The sequence below is a fragment of the Hyperoodon ampullatus genome (assembly GCF_949752795.1).
Source record: "Hyperoodon ampullatus genome assembly, chromosome: 8".
Classification (NCBI taxonomy): domain Eukaryota; kingdom Metazoa; phylum Chordata; class Mammalia; order Artiodactyla; family Ziphiidae; genus Hyperoodon; species Hyperoodon ampullatus.
In genome coordinates this window covers 19,714,141-19,734,140 of record NC_136921.1, presented here as the reverse complement: position 1 = coordinate 19,734,140, position 20,000 = coordinate 19,714,141, and the positions used below count along the sequence as shown (strand labels likewise).

At 44.0% G+C, this 20,000-nt stretch overlaps 1 protein-coding gene across 1 annotated transcript in view; it reads left to right on the top strand.

Annotated features, from left to right (window-relative positions):
- Window positions 1–18,532, top strand: part of CYP27A1 (cytochrome P450 family 27 subfamily A member 1) — a gene marked incomplete at its 5' end in the record, with an annotated part of 42,678 nt that extends 24,146 nt beyond the window's left edge. Inside the window, 8 exons of the mRNA XM_079710244.1 lie at window positions 11,805–11,995; window positions 15,895–16,094; window positions 16,219–16,416; window positions 16,569–16,741; window positions 17,343–17,509; window positions 17,716–17,797; window positions 17,878–18,090; window positions 18,228–18,532. Coding sequence (XP_079566370.1) covers window positions 11,805–11,995; window positions 15,895–16,094; window positions 16,219–16,416; window positions 16,569–16,741; window positions 17,343–17,509; window positions 17,716–17,797; window positions 17,878–18,090; window positions 18,228–18,347 — 1,344 coding nt within the window. The 3' untranslated portion in view covers window positions 18,348–18,532. The remainder of the gene's footprint in view (window positions 1–11,804; window positions 11,996–15,894; window positions 16,095–16,218; window positions 16,417–16,568; window positions 16,742–17,342; window positions 17,510–17,715; window positions 17,798–17,877; window positions 18,091–18,227) is intronic.
- Window positions 18,533–20,000: the final 1,468 nt, after the last annotated feature.

Here is a 20,000-nt window from a genome sequence, read left to right as displayed (position 1 = left end):
GATGCAGGGGATACGGGTTCGTGCCCCGGTCCGGGAAGATCCCACATGCCGCGGAGCGGCTGGGCGCGTGAGCCATGGCCGCTGAGCCTGCACGTCCGGAGCCTGTGCTTGGCAACGGGAGAGGCCACAACAGTGAGAGGCCCGCATACCACACAAAAATAAAATAAAATAAAATAAAAATAAATTTATTTATTTATGTATTTATTTTTGGCTGCGTTGGGTCTTCATTGCTGCACGCGGGCTTTCTCTAGTTGCGGCAAGAGGGGGCTACTCTTCCTTGAGGCTTCTCATTGCAGCGGCTTCTCTTGTCACAGAGCACGGGCTCTAGGCACCTGGGCTTCAGTAGCTGTGGCACGTGAACTCAGTAGTTGTGGCGCACGGGCTTATTTGCTCCGCGGTATGTGGGATCTTCCCGGACCAGGGATCGAACCCATGTCCCCTGCATTGGCAGGCGGATTCTTAACTGCCACCAGGGAAGTCCCCCTTTTGTTCTCTCTTCACTGCAGTTCTTGCCCCAAACCCTTAGTTGCTCTTTACAGAAACTCAGACCAAGGGGTTTAACACAGGCCCTTCAGGAATTCCACAGTAGCTGGAAGCTCAGGGGATCCAGGGATGGGGAAGGGGGAGGGGCAACACAGGCAGGCAACTCCACCCCCACCAGAAAGCACAGTTTTGCACTTACTTCAGTTTTCCGTGGCCAGTTATTGACAGAATAGATAGGACTGTGGGAAGACCCCCTACTCCTCTGCAGGGCCAGTCTACTCTCTCCTAACCTGGCCGCACAACCCCCTAGTGGGAGGCCCCTCCCCTGCCACCCTCCTCCTCCCCTCACTCGTGAAAGGACAACCTGAAATAAAAGAGGCCGGATGACTGAGTTGCAAGGTACCGATTTGTTGAGGAGCCCCTTCTAGGTTGCAGTGAGGAGGTTTTATATTCTACAGCTCTTTTCTAAGGAGGGCGGACAGAACGGCCACATGGGTCAGAACCCAGAGGCAATAGGAAACTGTCTCAGGACACAGGGACTTATGCCTTTCCTATATCAGGGGACATAGGAAACATAGGGAGGGAGGTAGCCCAGTGGCAGCTCTGTGTAGACCTCCAGTCCTGTGCCGAGAGGATCGAAGGGCATTCAGCCCTGAAGACTCAGGGAAGGCTGGTATGGACGAAAAATGTCTCCTGCCATATCAGTTGACACAGGATGTTGTGGTCATCAAGCCATCGGCCACTGGGGCTGCCCCCAACGATGCGCTGTGAGGGAATTCAGGATGGAAAAGAACAGGATACTGGCCCTAGATAGCTAAGGTGCATATCAAAGGAATAATTTCACTGAGCCCAGACTCTTGCATACATAGGAAAGCACTAAATTCATTAACTTGAGATGTCCGGTTCTCTTTAATAACAGTAAGCTTTTGATGTTCCGACTACCTGGTTTTTGTTGCAAAGACTGCTATGTATCCTGGCTCCTCCCTCACCTCTTTGGAGCTGTCCCTCAGAGGTAGCTGAGAGGCTGCCTCCTGGGCTTAAGTCCTCAGAAAGTTTGCCGAATAAAGCATAATTCTCAACTTTTAGGTTGTGCATTTTTTTTTCAGTTGATGTTGGTTTCAAGCCTTTGTGTCTGTGGATACATGCAAGGTTGGGAGCGTGCCACCGCCAAGCTATTACCCAACAAAGTGACAGAACCCCTTGTGCTGGGTTTGGAACTGGGACAAAATCTCCTGCCAGGCAGTCCCTGAGCCCTCAACTGAAACCGCCAGATGTGGATGACTGACTTGAGATAAAAACCCATGACAATGAGACAGGCACTGTTTTTCCTATAAAAATGACCCTTGTTCTAAAAAAAAAAATCACATAAACACGAGTTGTGTGCTAATTATTTGTGATTACATAACACATTTAAGAGACTGTCACTTCAACTTAGTTGAAATAATTTGAGGAAGTAATACATGTTTACTGGAGAGAAATCAGAAAGACACAAAAAGAAGAAAATCCAAATCTTCCACAATCCCAACACTCTGTACATGTTACAGTGCCTCGCACACATAGCTGTTAATAATCATTTGTGAAATGAATACATAAATACACACATGCTCTTGGGGGTAAGTAAGCATTATCCCCACTTGCTTGTCCTTGGTGAGTAGGCTTCCATACTTCCCCCATGTGTCATCCACATATATATTTTTTAAATGAAAGCATATCATATACTCTCTTTTATAACCTGCCTTTTACTAAAAGATAAATATGAACATCTTTCTACATCAATAGTCACTTCAGTAACAATTTTTAATGTCTGAATAGTGTTCCATTGTATGGCTACACTAGAATATACTGAAGCTTATTGTTATATATTTAGATTTTTTATGCATAAAGATTTGATAAATACATCTATCACTAAATATCATGCGCATCCTGAATTTGTTCCTTAAAATAAATCTCTTAAAATGGAATTGTTGCGGTAAATGATTTCGCTCAGGCCTGTGATATGTATCGGCTGCCAAACTGTCCTCCAGAAAAGTTACAAGGGCAACAGTTTTGTGCAATGGAGGGCATTCCCATTTCTAAAAAAAGAGAGACTCTGCCAGTGTGTTCTTCCCAGAGCAAATGAACAAATGAGTAAACACCCCTTAAAGCTTGATCTTTAATCCTGGGTTAGGAGCTGGCAAGGCGAAGGAAATGTTGGTCTGGTCCTCTTCTTGATCTACAAGAGAGGAAGCATGGAACCACAGAAGAACCAGCTCAGGGGAATCTCCCTCACTCCCTTTCTGTTCTCTCTTTTCTGAGGGGGCCCATCTTTTGTCCACAGCAAGGTTCTTACTGAGTCTCTGGAGGCTTTAAATATCACAAACTTCTAGGCCTTTTTTTAGGGGAAATTCACATACTATAATACAATGAACCATTTAATTAATTTATTTATTTATTTGGCCACACCTCGTGGCATGCGGGATCTTAGTTCCCTGAGCAGGGATCGAACCTGTGCCCCCTACAGTGGAAGCGTGGAGGCCTAACCACTGGACCACCAGGGAATTCCCTCAGTGAACCATTTTAAAGTGCACAATTCAGCAGCATTTAGTGTACTCTTAATGTTATAAAACTACTGCTTATCTCTAGTTTCAAAACTTTTTCAATAGCCCAGAAAAACACCCTGTCATTCGTTACTCCTCCTTCCCCTCTCCTGTCACCCCTTGGTAATCATTAATCTGCTTTCCATCTTTATGGATTTGCCTATTCAGATATATCATATAAATGGAATCATACAATATATGACCTTTTGTGTCTGGCTTCTTTCACTTACTGTATGTTTTCAAGGTTCATCCAAGTTTTAGCATGTAACATACTTTGTTCTTTTTATGGCTGAATACTATTCCATCGTATGCATATACCACAATTTGCTTATCCATTCATCAGTTGATGCCATTTGGGTTCTTTCCACCTTTTGACAACTATGAGTAATGCTGCTCTAAACATTCCTGTACAAGTCTCCGTGTGGCATATGTTTTCATTCCTTTTGGGTATATACCTAGGAGTGGAATTGCTGGATCATATGGTAATTCTGTGTTTAACTTTTTGGGAACTTGACAAATAGTTTTCCACAGCAGCTGCACCATTTCTACTTTCCCATCAGCAATGCACAAGGGTTTCAGTTTCTCCACACAAGTTGTTTCTCGCCAACAACTTGTTATTTTCAGTTTTTTGGAGTTCCAAAACTATGTTGAATAATAGTGGTGAGAGTGGACATCCTTGTCTTGTTCCTGATCTTAGAGGAAATGCTTTCAGTTTTTCACCATTGAGAATGATGTTTGCTGTGGGTTTGTTGTATATGACCTTTATTATGTTGAGGTAGGTTCCCTCTACGCCCACTTTCTGGAGAGTTTTTATCATAAATGGGTGTTGAATTTTTCAAACACTTTTTCTGCATCTATTGAGATGATCATATGGTTTTTCTTCTTCAATTTGTTAATATGGTGTATCACATTGATTGATTTGCATATATTGAGGAATCCTTGCATCCCTGGGATAAATCCCACTTGGTCATGATGTATGATCCTTTTAATGTGTTGTTGGATTCTGTTTGCTAGTATTTTGTTGAGGATTTTTGCATCAATATTCATCAGTGATATTGGTCTGTAATTTTATTTTCTTGGAGAATCTTTGTCTGGTTTTGGTATCAGGTTGATGGTGGCCTCATAGAATGAGTTTGGGAGTGTTCCTTCCTCTGCAATTTTTTGGAAGAGTTTGAGAAGGATGAGTGTTAGCTCTTCTCTAAATGTTTGATAGGATTCACCTGTGAAGGCATCTGGTTCTGGACTTTTGTTTGTTGCAAGATTTTTAATCACAGTTTCAATTTCATTACTTGTGATTGTTCTGTTCATATTTTCTGTTTCTTCCTGGTTCAGTCTTGGAAGGTTGTGCTTTTCTAAGAATTTGTCCATTTCTTCCAGGTTGTCCATTTTATTGGCATAGAGTTGCTTGCAGTAATCTCTCATGATTCTTTGTGTTTCTGCACTGTCAGTTGTTACTTCTCCTTTTTCATTTCTAATTCTGTTGATTTGAGTCTTCTCCCTTTTTTTATTAATGACTCTGGCTAGTGCTATATCAATTTTGTTTATCTTCTCAAAGAATCAGCTTTTAGTTGTATTGATCTTTGCTATTGTTTCCTTCATTTCTTTTTCATTTATTTCTGCTCTGATATTTATGATTTCTTTCCTTCTACTAACTTTGGGTTTTGTTTGTTCTTCTTTCTCTAGTTCCCTTAGATGTAAGGTTAGATTGTTAATTTGAGAGTTTTCTTGTTTCTTGAGGTAGAATTGTATTGCTATAAACTTCCCTCTTAGAACTGCTTTTGCTGCATACCATAGGTTTTGGATCATCGTGTTTTCATTGTCATTTGTCTCTAGGTATTTTTTTATTTCTGCTTTGATTTCTTTTGTGATCTCTTGGTTATTTAGTAACGTATTGTTTAGCCTCCATGTGTTTGTGTTTTTTATGGTTTTTTTCCCTGTAATTGATTTCTAATCTCATAGCATTGTGGTCAGAAAAGATGCTTGATGTGATTTAAATTTTCTTAAATTTGCTGTGGCTTGATTTGTGACCCAAGATGTGATCTATCCTGCAGAATATTCTGTTTGCACTTGAGAAGAAAGTGTAATCTGCTCTTTTTAGATGGAATGTCCTATAAATATCAATTAAATCTATCTGGTCTATTATGTCATTTAAAGCTTGTGTTTCCTTATTAATTTTCTGTATGGATGATCTGTCCATTGGTGAATGTGAGGTGTTAAAGTCCCCCACTATTATAGTGTTACTGTTGATTCCCTCTTGTATAGCTGTTAGCAGTTGCCTTATGTATTGAGGTGCTCCTATGTTGGGTGCATATATATTTATAATTGTTATATCTTCTTGGATTGATCCCTTGATCATTACGTAGTGTCCTTCCTTGTCTCTTGTAACATTCTTTATTTTAAAGTCTATTTTATCTGATATGAGTATTCCTACTCCAACTTTCTTTTGATTTCCATTTGCATGGAATATCTTTTTCTATCCCCTCACTTTCAGTGTGTATGTGTCCCTAGGTCTGAAGTGGGTCTCTTGTAGACAGCATAAATATGGGTATTGTTTTTGTAACCATTCAGCAAGCCTGTGCCTTTTGCTTGGAGCATTTAATCCATTCAAGTTTAAGGTAATTATCGATATGTATGTTCCTATTACCATTTTCTTAATTGTTATGGGTTTGTTTTTGTAGGTCCTTTTCTTCTCTTGTGTTTCCCACTTAGAGAAGTTCCTTTAGCATTTGTTGTAGAGCTGGTTTGGTGGTGCTGAATTCTCTTAGCTTTTGCTTGTCTGTAAAGCTTTTGATTTCTCCGCTGAATCTGAATGAGATCCTTGCTGGGTAGAGTAATCTTGGTTTTAGGTTCTTCCCTTTCATCACTTTAAATATATCATGCCAGTCCCTTCTGGCTTGTAGAGTTTCTGCTGAGAAATCAGCTGTTAACCTTATGGGAGTTCCCTTTTATGTTATTTGTTGTTTTTCCCTTGTTGCTTTCAATAATTTTTCTTTGTCTTTAATTTTTGTCAATTTGATTACTATGTGTCTCGGCGTGTTTCTCCTCGGGTTTATCCTGCCTGGGACTGTCTGCACTTCCTGGTCTTGGGTGGCTATTTCCTTTCCCATGTTAAGGAAGTTTTTGACTATAATCTCTTCAAATACTTTCTTGGGTCCTTTCTCTCTCTCTTCTCCCCCTATAATGCAAATGTTGTTGCATTTAATGTTGTCCCAGGGGTCTCTTAGGCTGTCTTCATTTCTTTTCATTCTTTTTTCTTTATTCTGTTCCACAGCAGTGAATTCCACCATTCTGTCTTCCAGGTCACTTATCCGTTCTTCTGCCTCAGTTATTCTGCTGTTGATTCCTTCTAGTGCAGTTTTCATTTCAGTTATTGTATTGTTCACCTCTGTTTGTTTGTTCTTTAATTCTTCTAGGTCTTTGTTAAACATTTCTTGCATCTTCTTGATCTTTGCCTCCATTCTTTTTCCGAAGTCCTGGATCATCTTCACTATCATTGTTCTGAATTCTTTTTCTGGAAGATTGCCTATCTCCACTTCATTTAGTTGTTTTTCTGGGGTTTTATTTTGTTCCTTCATCTGGTACATAGCCCTCTGCCTTTTCATCTTGTCTGTCTCTCTGTGAATGTGGTTTTTGTCCCACAGGCTGCAGGATTGTAGCTCTTCTTGCTTCTACTGTCTGCCCTCTGGTGGATGAGGCTATCTAAGAGGCTTGTGCAAGTTTCCTGATGGGAGGGGCTGGTGGTGGGTAGAGCTGGTTGTTGCTCTGGTGGGCAGAGCTCAGTAAAACTTTAATCTGATTGTCTGCTGATGGGTGGGACTGGGTTCCTTCCTGGTTGGTTGTTTGGCCTGAGGCAACCCAGCACTGGAGCCTAGAGGCTCTTTGGTGGGGCGAATGGTGGACTCCGGGAGGGCCCACCCCAAGGAGTCCTTCCCAGAACTTCTGCTGCCAGTGTTCTTGTCCTCAGGTTGAGCCACAGCCACCACCCCCACCTCTGCAGGAGACCCTCCAACCCTAGCAGGTAGGAATGGTTCAGTTTCCTATGAGGTCACTGCTCCTTCCCCTGGGTCCCGATGCGCACACTACTTTGTGGGTGCTCTCCAAGGGTGGAGTCTCTGTTTCCCCCAGTTCTGTTGAAGTCCTGCAATCAAATCCCGCTAGCCTTCAAAGTCTGATTCTCTGGGAATTCCTCCTCCCATTGCTGGACCCCCAGGTTGAGAAGCCTGATGTGGGGCTCAGAACCTTCACTCCAGTGGGTGGACTTCTGTGGTATAAGTGTTCTCCAGTTTGTGAGTCACCCACCCAGCAGTTATGGGATTTGATTTTACTGTGATTGCACCCCTCCTACCACCTCATTGTGGCTTTTCCTTTGTCTTTGGATGTGGGTTATCATTTTTGCTGAGTTCCAGTGTCCTCCCATCGATGATTGGTCAGCAGTTAGTTGTGATAATGGTGGTCTCGCAAGGGGGAGTGAGCACGCATCCTTCTACTCCGTCATCTTGAACCAATCTCCCCAGGGCCCCACTCTTATTTAATCTTTTTTTTTTTTTTTACAACTTTATTGGAGTATAATTGCTTCACAATGGTGTATTCGTTTCTGCTTTATAACAAAGTGAATCAGTTATACATATACATATGTTCTCGTATCTCTTCCCTCTTGCATCTCCCTCCCTCCCACTCTTATTTAATCTTAATTACTTTCTTAGATGCTTCCTCTCTAAATACAGCCACACTGAAGGTTAGGGCTTCAACACATGAATTTGGGGGAGATGCAACATTCAGTCCATAAAATATGCTATTGTAATTATATATTAGAACTATTCTCTTAATTTTCTTTTGAGATTTTCCTTCAGCCTTTTAAAATTGTTGCCTACACCAGTGGAGCCACTGTTACCAGTTTCCTATGTATCCTCTTCCCTGCTTCTTTTCTGTCTCTGTCTCATAATCTTTGTATTATCTGCAACTTGTTTTTCTTCCACTTGATTCACTGGCAACTGCTAAATATTTATTTAGTGTCTATAATGTGTTTAGCAGTGTGTTAAGCAGTATGGGAAGTATAAAGAAGTACGACAAGGTTCCTTCCCTTAAAGATTTTCAATCTAGTTGAAGAGACAAGACATGTACAAAATAATTAGGGAATAGTTTATAAGCATATGTAATCAAGTTCTCAACTGTGTGGCTTATGCCCTAGGATGTAAATAAACTGTCTAAGAGTAGGTCACAGCAGTATCCCCAGCCCCAAGATCAGTATAGGAGGAATAGAATATGAGCTCAATAAATGAATGTTGGATGAATTTAACACTGTCTGTCTTTGGAATCTCACCTGGCAGAGGCTAGCCCTCCCATTCATCTTGGAAGATGATCCCTAGGGAACTCTGTTCTGCAAAGGGGCACTTAGCACCTATCTGAAAACCTTGGGGCTCTCTAACTGGTTCAGGTTACAGCCTAGTGTAGGCTCACAGACATAGAACACATCTTTCAGCAAGTGTTCTGGTGTCTTTCTAAAATAAGTTCTTACATAAATAGATCCTTGTTAAGTTCCATCAAGTAAACTGAGGAGTATGAAGGAAGAGGGAAGAAATCATGGCCTAGGCATGGGGGGAAATGTCCCAGAAACTTCCAAACTGACAGCCAAGAAGTGGTGCCAGAGGCTTTGGATTCCAGGCAAGAAGCTGGTGCCCAAAGAAAGGTTATTGATCTAGTCCTTTAAAACATGATTTTTCCCCCTGATTCCAAGATCAAGGTAGAAAACTTGAAAAACAAATCACAGTGTAAAGAAGAAAGTAAACTATCTATAAACCATGACTCAGAGATAACGATTGTTTGCATCACTATAAAAACATTGCATGTAATTTTACTTGAGCTTAACAGAAGGAAAACAAACCAAACTTCAGATAAATATTTCTTCAAAGTGAGATATTATTTCTTAAAACAAGTCTTCTAAGATTAAAGAATTAAGAGACATTTTAAGAGGTTAGGGTTATCACAGAAGTTCTCAAGCTGGGGTGATTTTGCCCCCACCCCCAGGACATTTTGGCAATGTCTAGAGACATTTTTGGTTGTCACAGCTTGGTGCGGGGTTGCTGCTGGGGTACAGTCTAGGGGTGCTGCTAAACATTCTACAATACACAGGACAGTCTGCCACAGCAAAGAATCATCTAGCCCCAGATGTCAGCAGTGCCATGAGAAACCCTGGATTACAGCAGAGTAGTGGCGGGTTTAAGCAGCACATTTAAAAAAATATATTTATTTGTTTATTATTTATTTATTTTGGCTGAATCTGGTCTTAGTTGCGGCATGCGGACTTCTTAGTTGTGGCATGCAGACTTCTTAGTTGTGGCATGAGAACTCTTAGTTGCAGCATGCATGTGGGATCTAGTTCCCTGACTTAGGGATCAAACCCAGACTCCCTGCATTGGGAGTGCAGAGTCTTACCCACTGGACCGCCAGGGAAGTCCCTTAAGCAGTACATATTTTTAAAGAGCCTAAGTTTGTTTTCAGTTAGTAAGGCATAGTCACCTTTCTCAGGAATCAGTGGAGTAAGCAGTTGTGAGCATGGCCTCCAGCCAGGTGGTCTGAGTTTGAACCCTGACTCTGCCACTTACTGGCAAAGTGACCTCGGGCAACCTCTTTGGGCCGCAGTTTCCTCATCTGCAAAACTGTGGTAATGTTACACCTACCTCATGAAGCTGTAGTGAGGGCTGAATGAGCTAATAATATAAGCAAAGTGCTTGGAACAGTGTCTAGTTTATGCTAAGCTCCACAGAATTATTATTATTATTATAGTAATATCTTAAACCAAACTAGAAACACAACTTCAGCTTACTTTTAGGTTAATTCTCCTAAGGAATTTAGTAGAGAAAAATAGACATATAAGTATTCTTTTCTAATGGAACCCTTAAGAAAAATAAACAAAATGAGTGCAGCGAGGGGCCACTTATAAATCTAAGGAGTATATACATACATGAATTCAGAGGTTCAGCAAGTCTTTCCTGCTTTCTGGAATTACTTGATCAATGGCAGGTGACTTATTGCTTCAGAAAACACTTTTTTTCCCCTCTTTAGATTAAAAAGTTTGAATACATTCTCATAGTTCAAAGCTCAAAACAATATACAATAAAACATCACACAGTCTCACCCTCACTGCTGGCCTCCCCACTCTCCCATAGGTAACCACTTTAATTCATTTCTGATGTATCAGTCCAGTGTTTCTCTACGAAAGCAAAGGCAAATGCTATGTATTCTTATTTACCTCCCCACGTTTTTCCATTCAACAATCTATCTTGGCTATCTAGCTATCTTTCCATATTACAATCTATCTTTCCATGTTAGCACACAAGGAGCTGCTTCATCCTCTTTTAGGGTGATATAGTATTCCATTATGAAGATGACCCACACTTTGCTTATAAATGTTTTGTAATTATTAATAAATATTAACAAATTGTCCTCCATGTAGGGTTGTGTCATGTTAGACTCCCACTGGCAATGTCTGAATACACTTATTTTCCTCCAGGTATCACAGTAGTTTTCAGACAATTAACCATTCAAAATTGTACCACACTGGCAGGCATTACTGGGAGGTAGAAGTGGGAAACAAGACTAAATGGACGCTGGGGGTTTGTCAAGGCTGTCTTCCTGGGAACAGGCAGAATCAGCCATTAGTTCAGGGTGGATTCTGGGCAATTGGGTAATATATGAAGGGCAATCAGGTTGCACTGGTCCTGGGAGAACTCTGTATTTAATGCTGACAGTAAGACCCAGTAAAATTGCTGTTTTTATGGACTATGAGTTCTATAATTTGAATAATAGATCTCTTCTCCATAATTTTAATGTTTCTTTTATAGAAGCCTTTTGGCCTGATTTCGATACTGAAACAGATCTGATCCTCTTAACACTTAGTCAGTAAAAAGATGAAGTACTTGGGAGACCACTATGTTTCATTTTCTTTCAGTTTGTAGGTATAACTTAACCAGTAAATTTAATCTTAGTATTTCTGGATTCTTTTAAAGTTTTACCCCCACCAAAACCCAAAATACATTATTTTCTCCCTTATTTTCAACAACTATAAAAACATCATTGCAATGTCAATTTCGTAGATGCTATGGGTCTCAACTGTCAAGTGCTGTAGAAATTCTAAGATAAAATATTTGAGAATTGCATTCCTTAACATAGCTAATAAAACTTTTTATTAAAAAAATTCATACCACATAGTTTACTTCATATTTACATCTTGACTTTCTCATTCAGTTTCTGTTTTTCCTGGAGTTTCTAATTGTGTTTCTTTTTTCTTGTTGGTTACACGAGATATTTATCTTCATCTCCTTGACAGCAAGCTGCAGGAGATTTAAATGCTTCTATGAAGGAATCGTAGACATTCTACTATACCTCACTAAAGGGCTCAGTTTCCCTAAAACCCTGGACCCCAAATATCTATACCTCAACACACCCCAGTTTGCCAGGTATCCCATTTTTCCAAAATTTCGTTCCTCCAAGACCTCAGTTCCACCAGTTCCACCAGATACTCATTGCTCTCAATATTCTAACTTCTGTGTAACCTTTTTTCTTTTTTTTCCCAGTGTTCTCCTTTCGAGACTACAGGCCATCCCAGCACCTATCTCCTACACAATGAGCTTTTGCCCAGCTCACTTGCTCTGGAGTGGCCATAAGACACTCCCTTATCCTGCTTCCTCTCCAGGAAGTGCCTGCCTAGCTAGGCCATGGTTATTCAGCTTTGGTTGAACTCCACAGGTGCTGAACAAGGCCAAGTATGGTCCAATGTGGATAAACCGCTTAGGGCCTCAGATCCATGTGAACCTGGCCAGTGCCCCACTCCTGGAGCAAGTGATGCGCCAAGAGGGCAAGTACCCAGTACGGAACGACATGGAACTATGGAAGGAGCACCGGGACCAGCAGGGCCTGACCTATGGGCCCTTCACCACGTGAGCTGGGGCCTGAGGGACCGGAACAGGCCCCCAGGGGGCCAGGCCCAAGGACAGTGGCACTAGGCAGCCAGTGGGTAATGGGCAGGGTAGGATCTCCCTGTGTCCTCTGAGCCTGAAACTTGTCTAGAAAGTGGTGCTTGGGTTGGGCTGAAGTCCATGGACCATTCATTGGCTTTTCCACTAATGTATCGTATGACTATGAACAAATGAATAATTTCCCCTTCCTTGGGCTTATGTTTCTCATGTGTAAAATGGGAAGCTTGGATTAGAGTATCTCCAAGATATCTCTAAGACCTTTCAAGCTCCATTATTCTATATTATGGTTGAAAACATACCAACTCAAATCATAATGGGACATATTTACTTGTAGTTGAAAAAAACATCATCACCATACTAGTTGGGAGGGCTCAATTTAATTAAAAAAATATTTTCTGGGCTTCCCTGGTGGCGCAGCGGTTGAGAGTCCGCCTGCCGATTCAGGGGACGCGGGTTCATGCCCCGGTCTGGGAAGATCCCACATGCTGCGGAGCGGCTGGGCCCGTGAGCCATGGCTGCTGAGCCTGCACATCCGGAGCCTGTGCTCTGCAACGGGAGAGGCCACGGCAGTGAGAGGCCCGCGTACCACAAAAAAAAAAAAAAAAAAAAAAAAATTTCCAAGTTATGTATTATATGCTTGTTGTTGGTTATAACTTTCATGGATGCTCTCCACTCACAGAGATAGATGTAGGTTTTAGCCTTAAAGTTATGCCTAGAAAAGTTAAGATTATTTTGGCAGTGACAAATTGAAAGATGGGCTGAGTATATTATATAAGCATATATCAATTAAGGTAAATAATTGAGAATCATTGGTGATTCCCAGTGCCACAGCTTGTAATTGGATATATTACAGGCTTCTTTTTACTATAGTATGTTAAAAGAGCTCCAAAAACAATGAATGACTTTTTATTTTCCCTAGTTGCTTGACATCCATGTTTTTTAAAGTCATTTTTTAAGGGATTAAAGTTGATCCTGGTGGTGGAAGTAGTAGCAGCAACACTGATGATAACTAAGTATGTGTTTATAACATGCCAGGCATCAAGCTAGTCTCTTTACATTTATTACTTCATCTTATCTTCACAACAAACCCATGAAGTAGATAATATTATTATCCCCATTTTATAGATGAAGAACCTGAGGCCTAGAAGGGTTTTTGCACCACTTGCCAGAAATGACACAACTAGTGAGTAGTGCAATAGATCTCTCTGATTCTGGAATGCAAGGACCTACTGCCATGACATGCTTGGAAAGGAAACGGACTGGTTGGAAGGCTCATTTTATCTCTCTTTGATGCTTATACATTCATTCTGTCATTGCATGTCTTTCTTTCTTTATTCCTGGTTCCTTCACAGGTGGGTGGTTTCAGAGCTTAATTTCTGGGCCCTTTTTTTAAGGTTCTGGGAAGAGAATAGAGAATGTTCTTCAAGAGCTCTTTAACCTGATGTCTGACCCTAAGGGCAAGATTTGTGTCTCAGGTATGCTCTACAATATTTGAGACCCAAATCTTGCCAAGGGAGTAAATCCTGGAAGTTAATTTTTTATGGTGATGGATGGTAACTAGTCTTATTGTGGTGATCATCTCGCAATGTATACAGATATCAAATCATTATATTGTACACCTGAAACCAATATAATGTTATATGTCAATTATACCTCAATAATAATAATAAAAAACATTTGGGTCTCAGTTTTTCACAGCTCAGGCCATCACTGGACTTGATTGTTCAGATTTAGAACTGGAGTTAAACATGATATATACCCCTTTGTGATCTATTTATAACTGTTTACTCTAAAAGCCAGTTTCCTAAATATGTTAGACCATATATGTCTTTAAAAGCTATTTTGCTAACCTGTGATAAGCTTTTTTGTTTTAACATATATATTTTTAAAATCTAATTTTTTGAATGACCGTCATTGCCCCAAGAAATATATATATATATATACATATATATATATATATATATATATATATTTGTGTGTGTGTGTGTGTGTGTGTGTGTGGTATGCGGGCCTCTCACTGTTGTGGCCTCTCCCGTTGTGGAGCGCAGGCTCAGTGGCCATGGCTCACAGGTCTAGCCGCTCCACGGCATATGGGATCTTCCTGGACCGGGCCACGAACCCGTGTCCCCTGAATCTGCAGGCAGACTCTCAACCACTGCGCCACCAGGGAAGCCCCTCCCCAAGAAATATTTTAACAATCACAGAAAGTTTCCAATTTAAGTCCTGCAAATCTGATTCCTACTGTTGGGAGAGTTTTACTCTTGGAGAAGCACCTAAAACCTGAAATTCCAATAAATAGGTCCATTCTGGTTTTTATTTCCTTTCCAACAACACTTTTAGTTTATTTTTTTTTCATAAATTTATTTTATTTTATTTACTTTTGGCTGCGTTGGGTCTTTGTTGCTGAGTGCGGGCTTTCTCTAGTTGCAGCGAGCGGGGGCTACTCTTTGTCACGGTGCGCAGGCTTCTCATTGTGGTGGCTTCTCTTGTTGTGGAGCACAGGCTCCAGGCTCGTGGGCTCAGTAGTTGTGGCGCTCGGGCTTAGTTGCTCCATGGCATGTGGGATCTTCCCAGACCAGGGATCTAACCCGTGTACCCTGCATTGGCAGGTGGATTCTTAACCACTGTGCCACCAGGGAAGTTCCTAGTTTATCTTTTTGCAGGTTTTCCCCAACATAATAAAGAAAACTCCTGGGGTTTGAGGTTCATTTATTTATTTATTTAGCTTGTTTTTTGAGGTTCATTTAAATAAAAATATATTTTAAAAATTTATTGAAGTGCAGTTGACTTATACTTCAAAATAAAAAACCTGAATTTTGCTTTCAGACTTTTAAAATGTTTTTCTTTTTAAAATACCTTATTGGTTTTTAAAATTCAAAAGTAATACTTATTGGAAAAATTCCATCCCATCCTCCTAAGTAATTCTGATCAGTAGTTTGGTGTGTATTCTTCTTCCCTACTTTGTGTTGAAACATGCAAATATGCATGTGGATATGTAGGATTTCCTCTCTCCCTCTTAAAATTGTACCATATTATACTTATTACTCTGCAACTGGCTTTTAAAAAATTGACCCATACCCAGCTTGCTTAGGAAAGGTAACAGGCTTGGGGGACAGCTGAGGGTGGCAGCAGCCCCTGAATATTAAGCTCCTGTATGGGAAGCATGTTTCCACCCACATGAACATCCCTGCCTAACCAGGGTAAGACCCAACCACCTACTGGATGGCTATGGCAAGAGAGCCTGGAGATCAGCCTGGTAGCTCTCTCTGTCCCCTTGGCCTACGGAGCTAAGCAGAGCACAAAGGTCCAGAATCTGAGCACCCCAAGAACCCTAACTTGCTCCTCTTTTATTTCTCATCCCCCACACAGAGGGACTGGAACCACCATAGCTCCATAGCTCATTTCACATACAGAAGATTCTGGAGTTGTATCATCCTAAGATAATCACACTAAACATTCGTTAAGCATTCACCATTTGCCAGGCACTGATCTAAGCACATTAATTATCCTGCTAAGATAGGCACTCTTATTATTCCCATTTTACAGAAGGGGAAACCAAGGCACAGAGGATTTAAGTCACCTGCCTAAGGTCACTCAGCCAGTCATCATCTGACCTGTGATTTGACCCTAGACAGACTGATTCCAGATGCCCACCTTAACTACTTCCTTTATGCTGTTAGTGAGATTCTGAAGTTTTGTGATTCAAAGATTCTGTTATTTGAAAGTTTGTGATTCTTTAATTCTAGGTCTAGGAGTCTGAGATTTTCCTCGAGTCCATAGGGGTCTCAGGGTGGGAAGATACCATCTAATCCAATCCCCACCAGATACTTACATTGGTGTCTCTCCTCCATTCTCTACAGGGAAGGACAGCACTGGTACCAGCTCCGCCAGGCTCTGAACCAGCGGTTGCTGAAGCCAGCTGAGGCTGCGCTCTACACAGATGCTCTGAATGAGGTGATTGAGGACTTCATGATTCGACTGAACCAGCAGCGGGCAGAGAGCGCCTCAGGGGACCATGTGCCCGACATCGCTCAAAATTTCTACTTCTTTGCCTTGGAAGGTACCCTTGTGGGGAGAGGGGCTGGGTGGGCGTGAGTCGGGTAGGTTGTGCTCTCCTCCTTGAAGCCCCCTGGACTTTGTGTGCCGTGGCCCTGCCTCCTGTGACGGCCCCTGTGCACCGCCAGCTGTTTGCTACATCCTGTTTGAGAAACGTATTGGCTGCCTGGAGCGCTCCATTCCCCAGGACACCAAGACCTTCGTCAGATCTGTCGGGCTCATGTTCCAGAACTCACTGTACGTCACCTTCCTCCCCAAGTGGACTCGTTCCCTGCTGCCCTTCTGGAGGCGATATCTGGATGGCTGGAACACCATCTTCTCTTTCGGTGAGGAGTCCAGGGAAAGAAGTTGGGGCATGGGTCCCAGGGCCTGTGTGGTAACAGCCCCCTCAGGACCCTCTCCCGGGATCTTCTCTCTTGGTCCTTGGGAGAGCATGACTTTTGACCTCATCCTCCCCTGTTCTCCATTGTCCCCGCAGGGAAGAAGCTGATCGATCAGAAATTAGAGGAGATAGAGGCCCAACTTCAGACAGGGGGCCCAGAGAAGGCCCAGATATCTGGTTACCTGCACTTCCTGCTGACCAGCGGACAGCTCAGTCCTCGTGACGCCGAGGGCAGCCTGCCCGAGCTGCTCATGGCTGGAGTAGACACGGTGCGTGAGAGGGGCAGGCAAGGAGACCAGGGCCTCCCAGCTCCCATCCTGAGCCAATTCCCTACTCTACCCCACCTGAGCCTGACCTTCATCAGGTACCCGCTTCTCTTTCTGTAACGTGGATGTAGAGCTGGAAGGAAAACGGGGGTCATTCAGCCTGGTGGAGGCGGGCAGGGAGTGGTCCTTGTGTAAGAGGGATTCCCTCACCCCCTGGAGCCTCTCTCAGACAGCTGGGAAGTTTCATGTCACATCTAACCCACTCCTTCGTGCTGTCAGCTAAGCACAGAGTTGAAGAGCTTGCCTACAGCACCTTCTTAGTGGGACCTCTTTCCTGTCCTTTCGTCACGCTGGATTTCTCTGTCACAGTCTTCTCTGCTGTTACAGTGCAGTTCTCCAGCGTATTGGTCCTTAGCCCACTGTGAAGTCACGTGGAGCGTAGAGGGAGAGCCCCATGAACCCCTGAGTCTAATCCTGCCACACTCGTGGCAAATTAATTTTTCTCCCACATTTTGCATGCATGCACTCACACACCCTCCCACCACCTTAACTGGCCTCTTTCTTAGAAATCTTGCCTCACTTCATCTCTTACTCTAACTCCCAGACGTCCAACACGCTGACGTGGGCCCTGTACCATCTTTCAAAGAACCCAGAGATCCAGGCGGCCCTGCATGAGGAAGTGGTGGGCATAGTGCCCGCCGGGCAGGTGCCCCAGCACAAGGACTTTGCCCGCATGCCCCTGCTCAAAGCTGTGCTTAAGGAGACACTGCGGTAGGATGCTGTCCCCGGGAGCAAAGGGTCTGTGTGTGGATGAGGACTCAGAGACAGGACTGGGAGTGGGGGCTGGTGGGCTGCGGCCAGGGCCAGGGATGAGATGGGAAGAGGGGCCTGGGGGACCGGAGGGGTGTGGCCGAGGGGGTGGGCACTCTGCCCCTCCTTGGATCCAGAGGCAGACCTGCACTTTCTTTTACCTGCAGCCTCTATCCTGTGGTCCCCGTGAACTCCCGGGTCATCGTGGACAAGGAAATTGAAGTTGGTGGCTTCCTCTTCCCCAAGAATGTGAGTAGGGCTAGAGAGCCAGGTTTCCCAGGGGGACCCTGCAGCCCTCTGCTGATGTGCTACCCATTCTTTGTCTGCAGACCCAGTTTGTGTTCTGCCACTATGTGGTGTCCCGGGACCCTTGCATCTTCCCTGAGCCGGACAGCTTCCAGCCCCAACGTTGGCTGAGGAAGAACCAGCCTGATGCCCTCAGGGCCCAACACCCATTTGGCTCTGTGCCCTTTGGTTACGGGGTTCGGGCTTGCCTGGGCCGCAGGATTGCAGAGCTGGAGATGCAGCTGCTGCTGACAAGGGTGAGTGGGGAGAGACAAGAGGGCTGTGCGGGCCACGGGTGCTGAAGGAGGCGGGAGGCATGGGGTGGGAGCATGCGGAGGAGGGCGGTGGATGGAGGCCACAGACTCTAATCGCCCGTGTGCCTTTTACTTCCCAGCTGATCCAACAGTACGAGGTGGCCCTGGCCCCTGAGACGGGGGAGGTGACAAGTGTGGCTCGAATCGTGCTCGTTCCCAATAAGAAGGTGGGGCTGCGTTTCCTGCAGAGACAGAGCTGAGCCCCCTTCCCACCCTCCCTGGCACATGAAGGAGAGGAAGGGGCTGCCAGGTGCCAGAGGTTGGAGAAACTCAGTGTAGTTCCTGTAGAACCCTGAGCTTTTGTCACTTTCATCATTTTGAGCATCTCCCTCTCAGATAAAAAGCCACCTCCATGGCACATTGCTAACCTTGGGGAAAATATAGAATAAAGGGGCTTTTATTCATAACTGGAGACCTTTGTGATTCTTTTTGACAATCCAGCATCTGAACCTCTTTCTGTGTTTGGGGAACACCCTCTCCCCACTTAGCAAACCTGGTGGGAGGCAGAACCGCCTCCCTTCGTGGAAGCTGAGAACGCCGTATGCTTTCCCAGACCTCACAGAGAAGCCTTAGCTTCACCTGGCATTGGCTGAGGCCCTCCCCAAGTAGAAGCTGCAGAGCCGTTCCCCAGGCACCGAGAGGACACCCGCTTTTGAATAGAAAGTGCTTAGATACAGGCAGTGATATGTTATAAAAATGGTCGGAAGAGCTCTAAGCCAGGCCTACAGGAATGACTCTGGGGACACCACTGGGGGGCTGATCAGTCTGGAAAGCCCCGTGTTGGCCACACTCAGGAGGATGAGAGTTGGGAAGCCTCTCACTACAACTATTTGGCCCCAGAGCTACTCCATGTCTCCCAGGTCTATGCTGACTAAAGAAAAAAAGAAAAGATGCCCCCTCCTCCCAACTACCCCTGACAACAGAAAGAACAGGAGCAGCAGAGGGTGCTCTCTGTCTCATGACCACCTTCCAAATCTCTCACATACAACTGAGAGGTGCAGCCTAAGTCCCACCTGGAACTCTAGCTTCAAGAGAGTCTGGGGATTGTAGTTTTTAACTTTCCAGCCTCTTCAGTACAGGAAGCCAACAAGAAGGAAAGTGGGTTGGCATCGAGATCCAGTGTACCACAACACAAGTCTGAAAGGTCAACAAATCCCAGCCTCAAGGAGGCCCAGCCCTAGTGGGAAATTTCTGCTGAGTCACAGAAAACTAAAGTAGAATTTCTTCTGTCTGTGGGGATTTGAGTTTGAGCCTATTAAAAAAATCACGTCATTGCCCTGATTAAAATCCTTCCATGGCTCCCCTCAGTCCTGAGGCAAAGTCCTAAGTGGCTTAGAAGACTCGTGTTCTGGCACCCTGCCCTCCACACTCCCCTATCCCCCCTCCACCCTTCCACAGCTGAGCCTAAACTCCTCGTATTTTCCTGAGCACGTTATGCTCTTTCCGGCCTCAATACTTTGTACTTAATGTCTGCTGTCCTTGGAACACCCTCTTCACCAACTGGCCTGTCGTCTCACAGAACTTGCTCTTCCTCAAGACTCAGCTCAAATATCACCGCCTCTGCAAAACCTTCCCTGACCTCTCTGGGTGAGCATGAGCACTTCCTCTTGTGCTCTCCCCTGTCCACCCCCTAGAACTGAGCGCTCAGCCTGTTCACCATGTCGTAGGCCCGACTGTCTCCCCAGCCAGCTGGGAACCCCATGGAGGGCATAATCCCAATGTCGAACTCTGTGTCTAGCACAGAGTTAATAAAGGTAATGCGTACATGTTTGTTGAATGAGACTGGAATAGGAGGAAGGGAGGGGAAGGAGAGGGGGAAGATACAGAGCTTTCCACACTGAGAAGAGCAACCT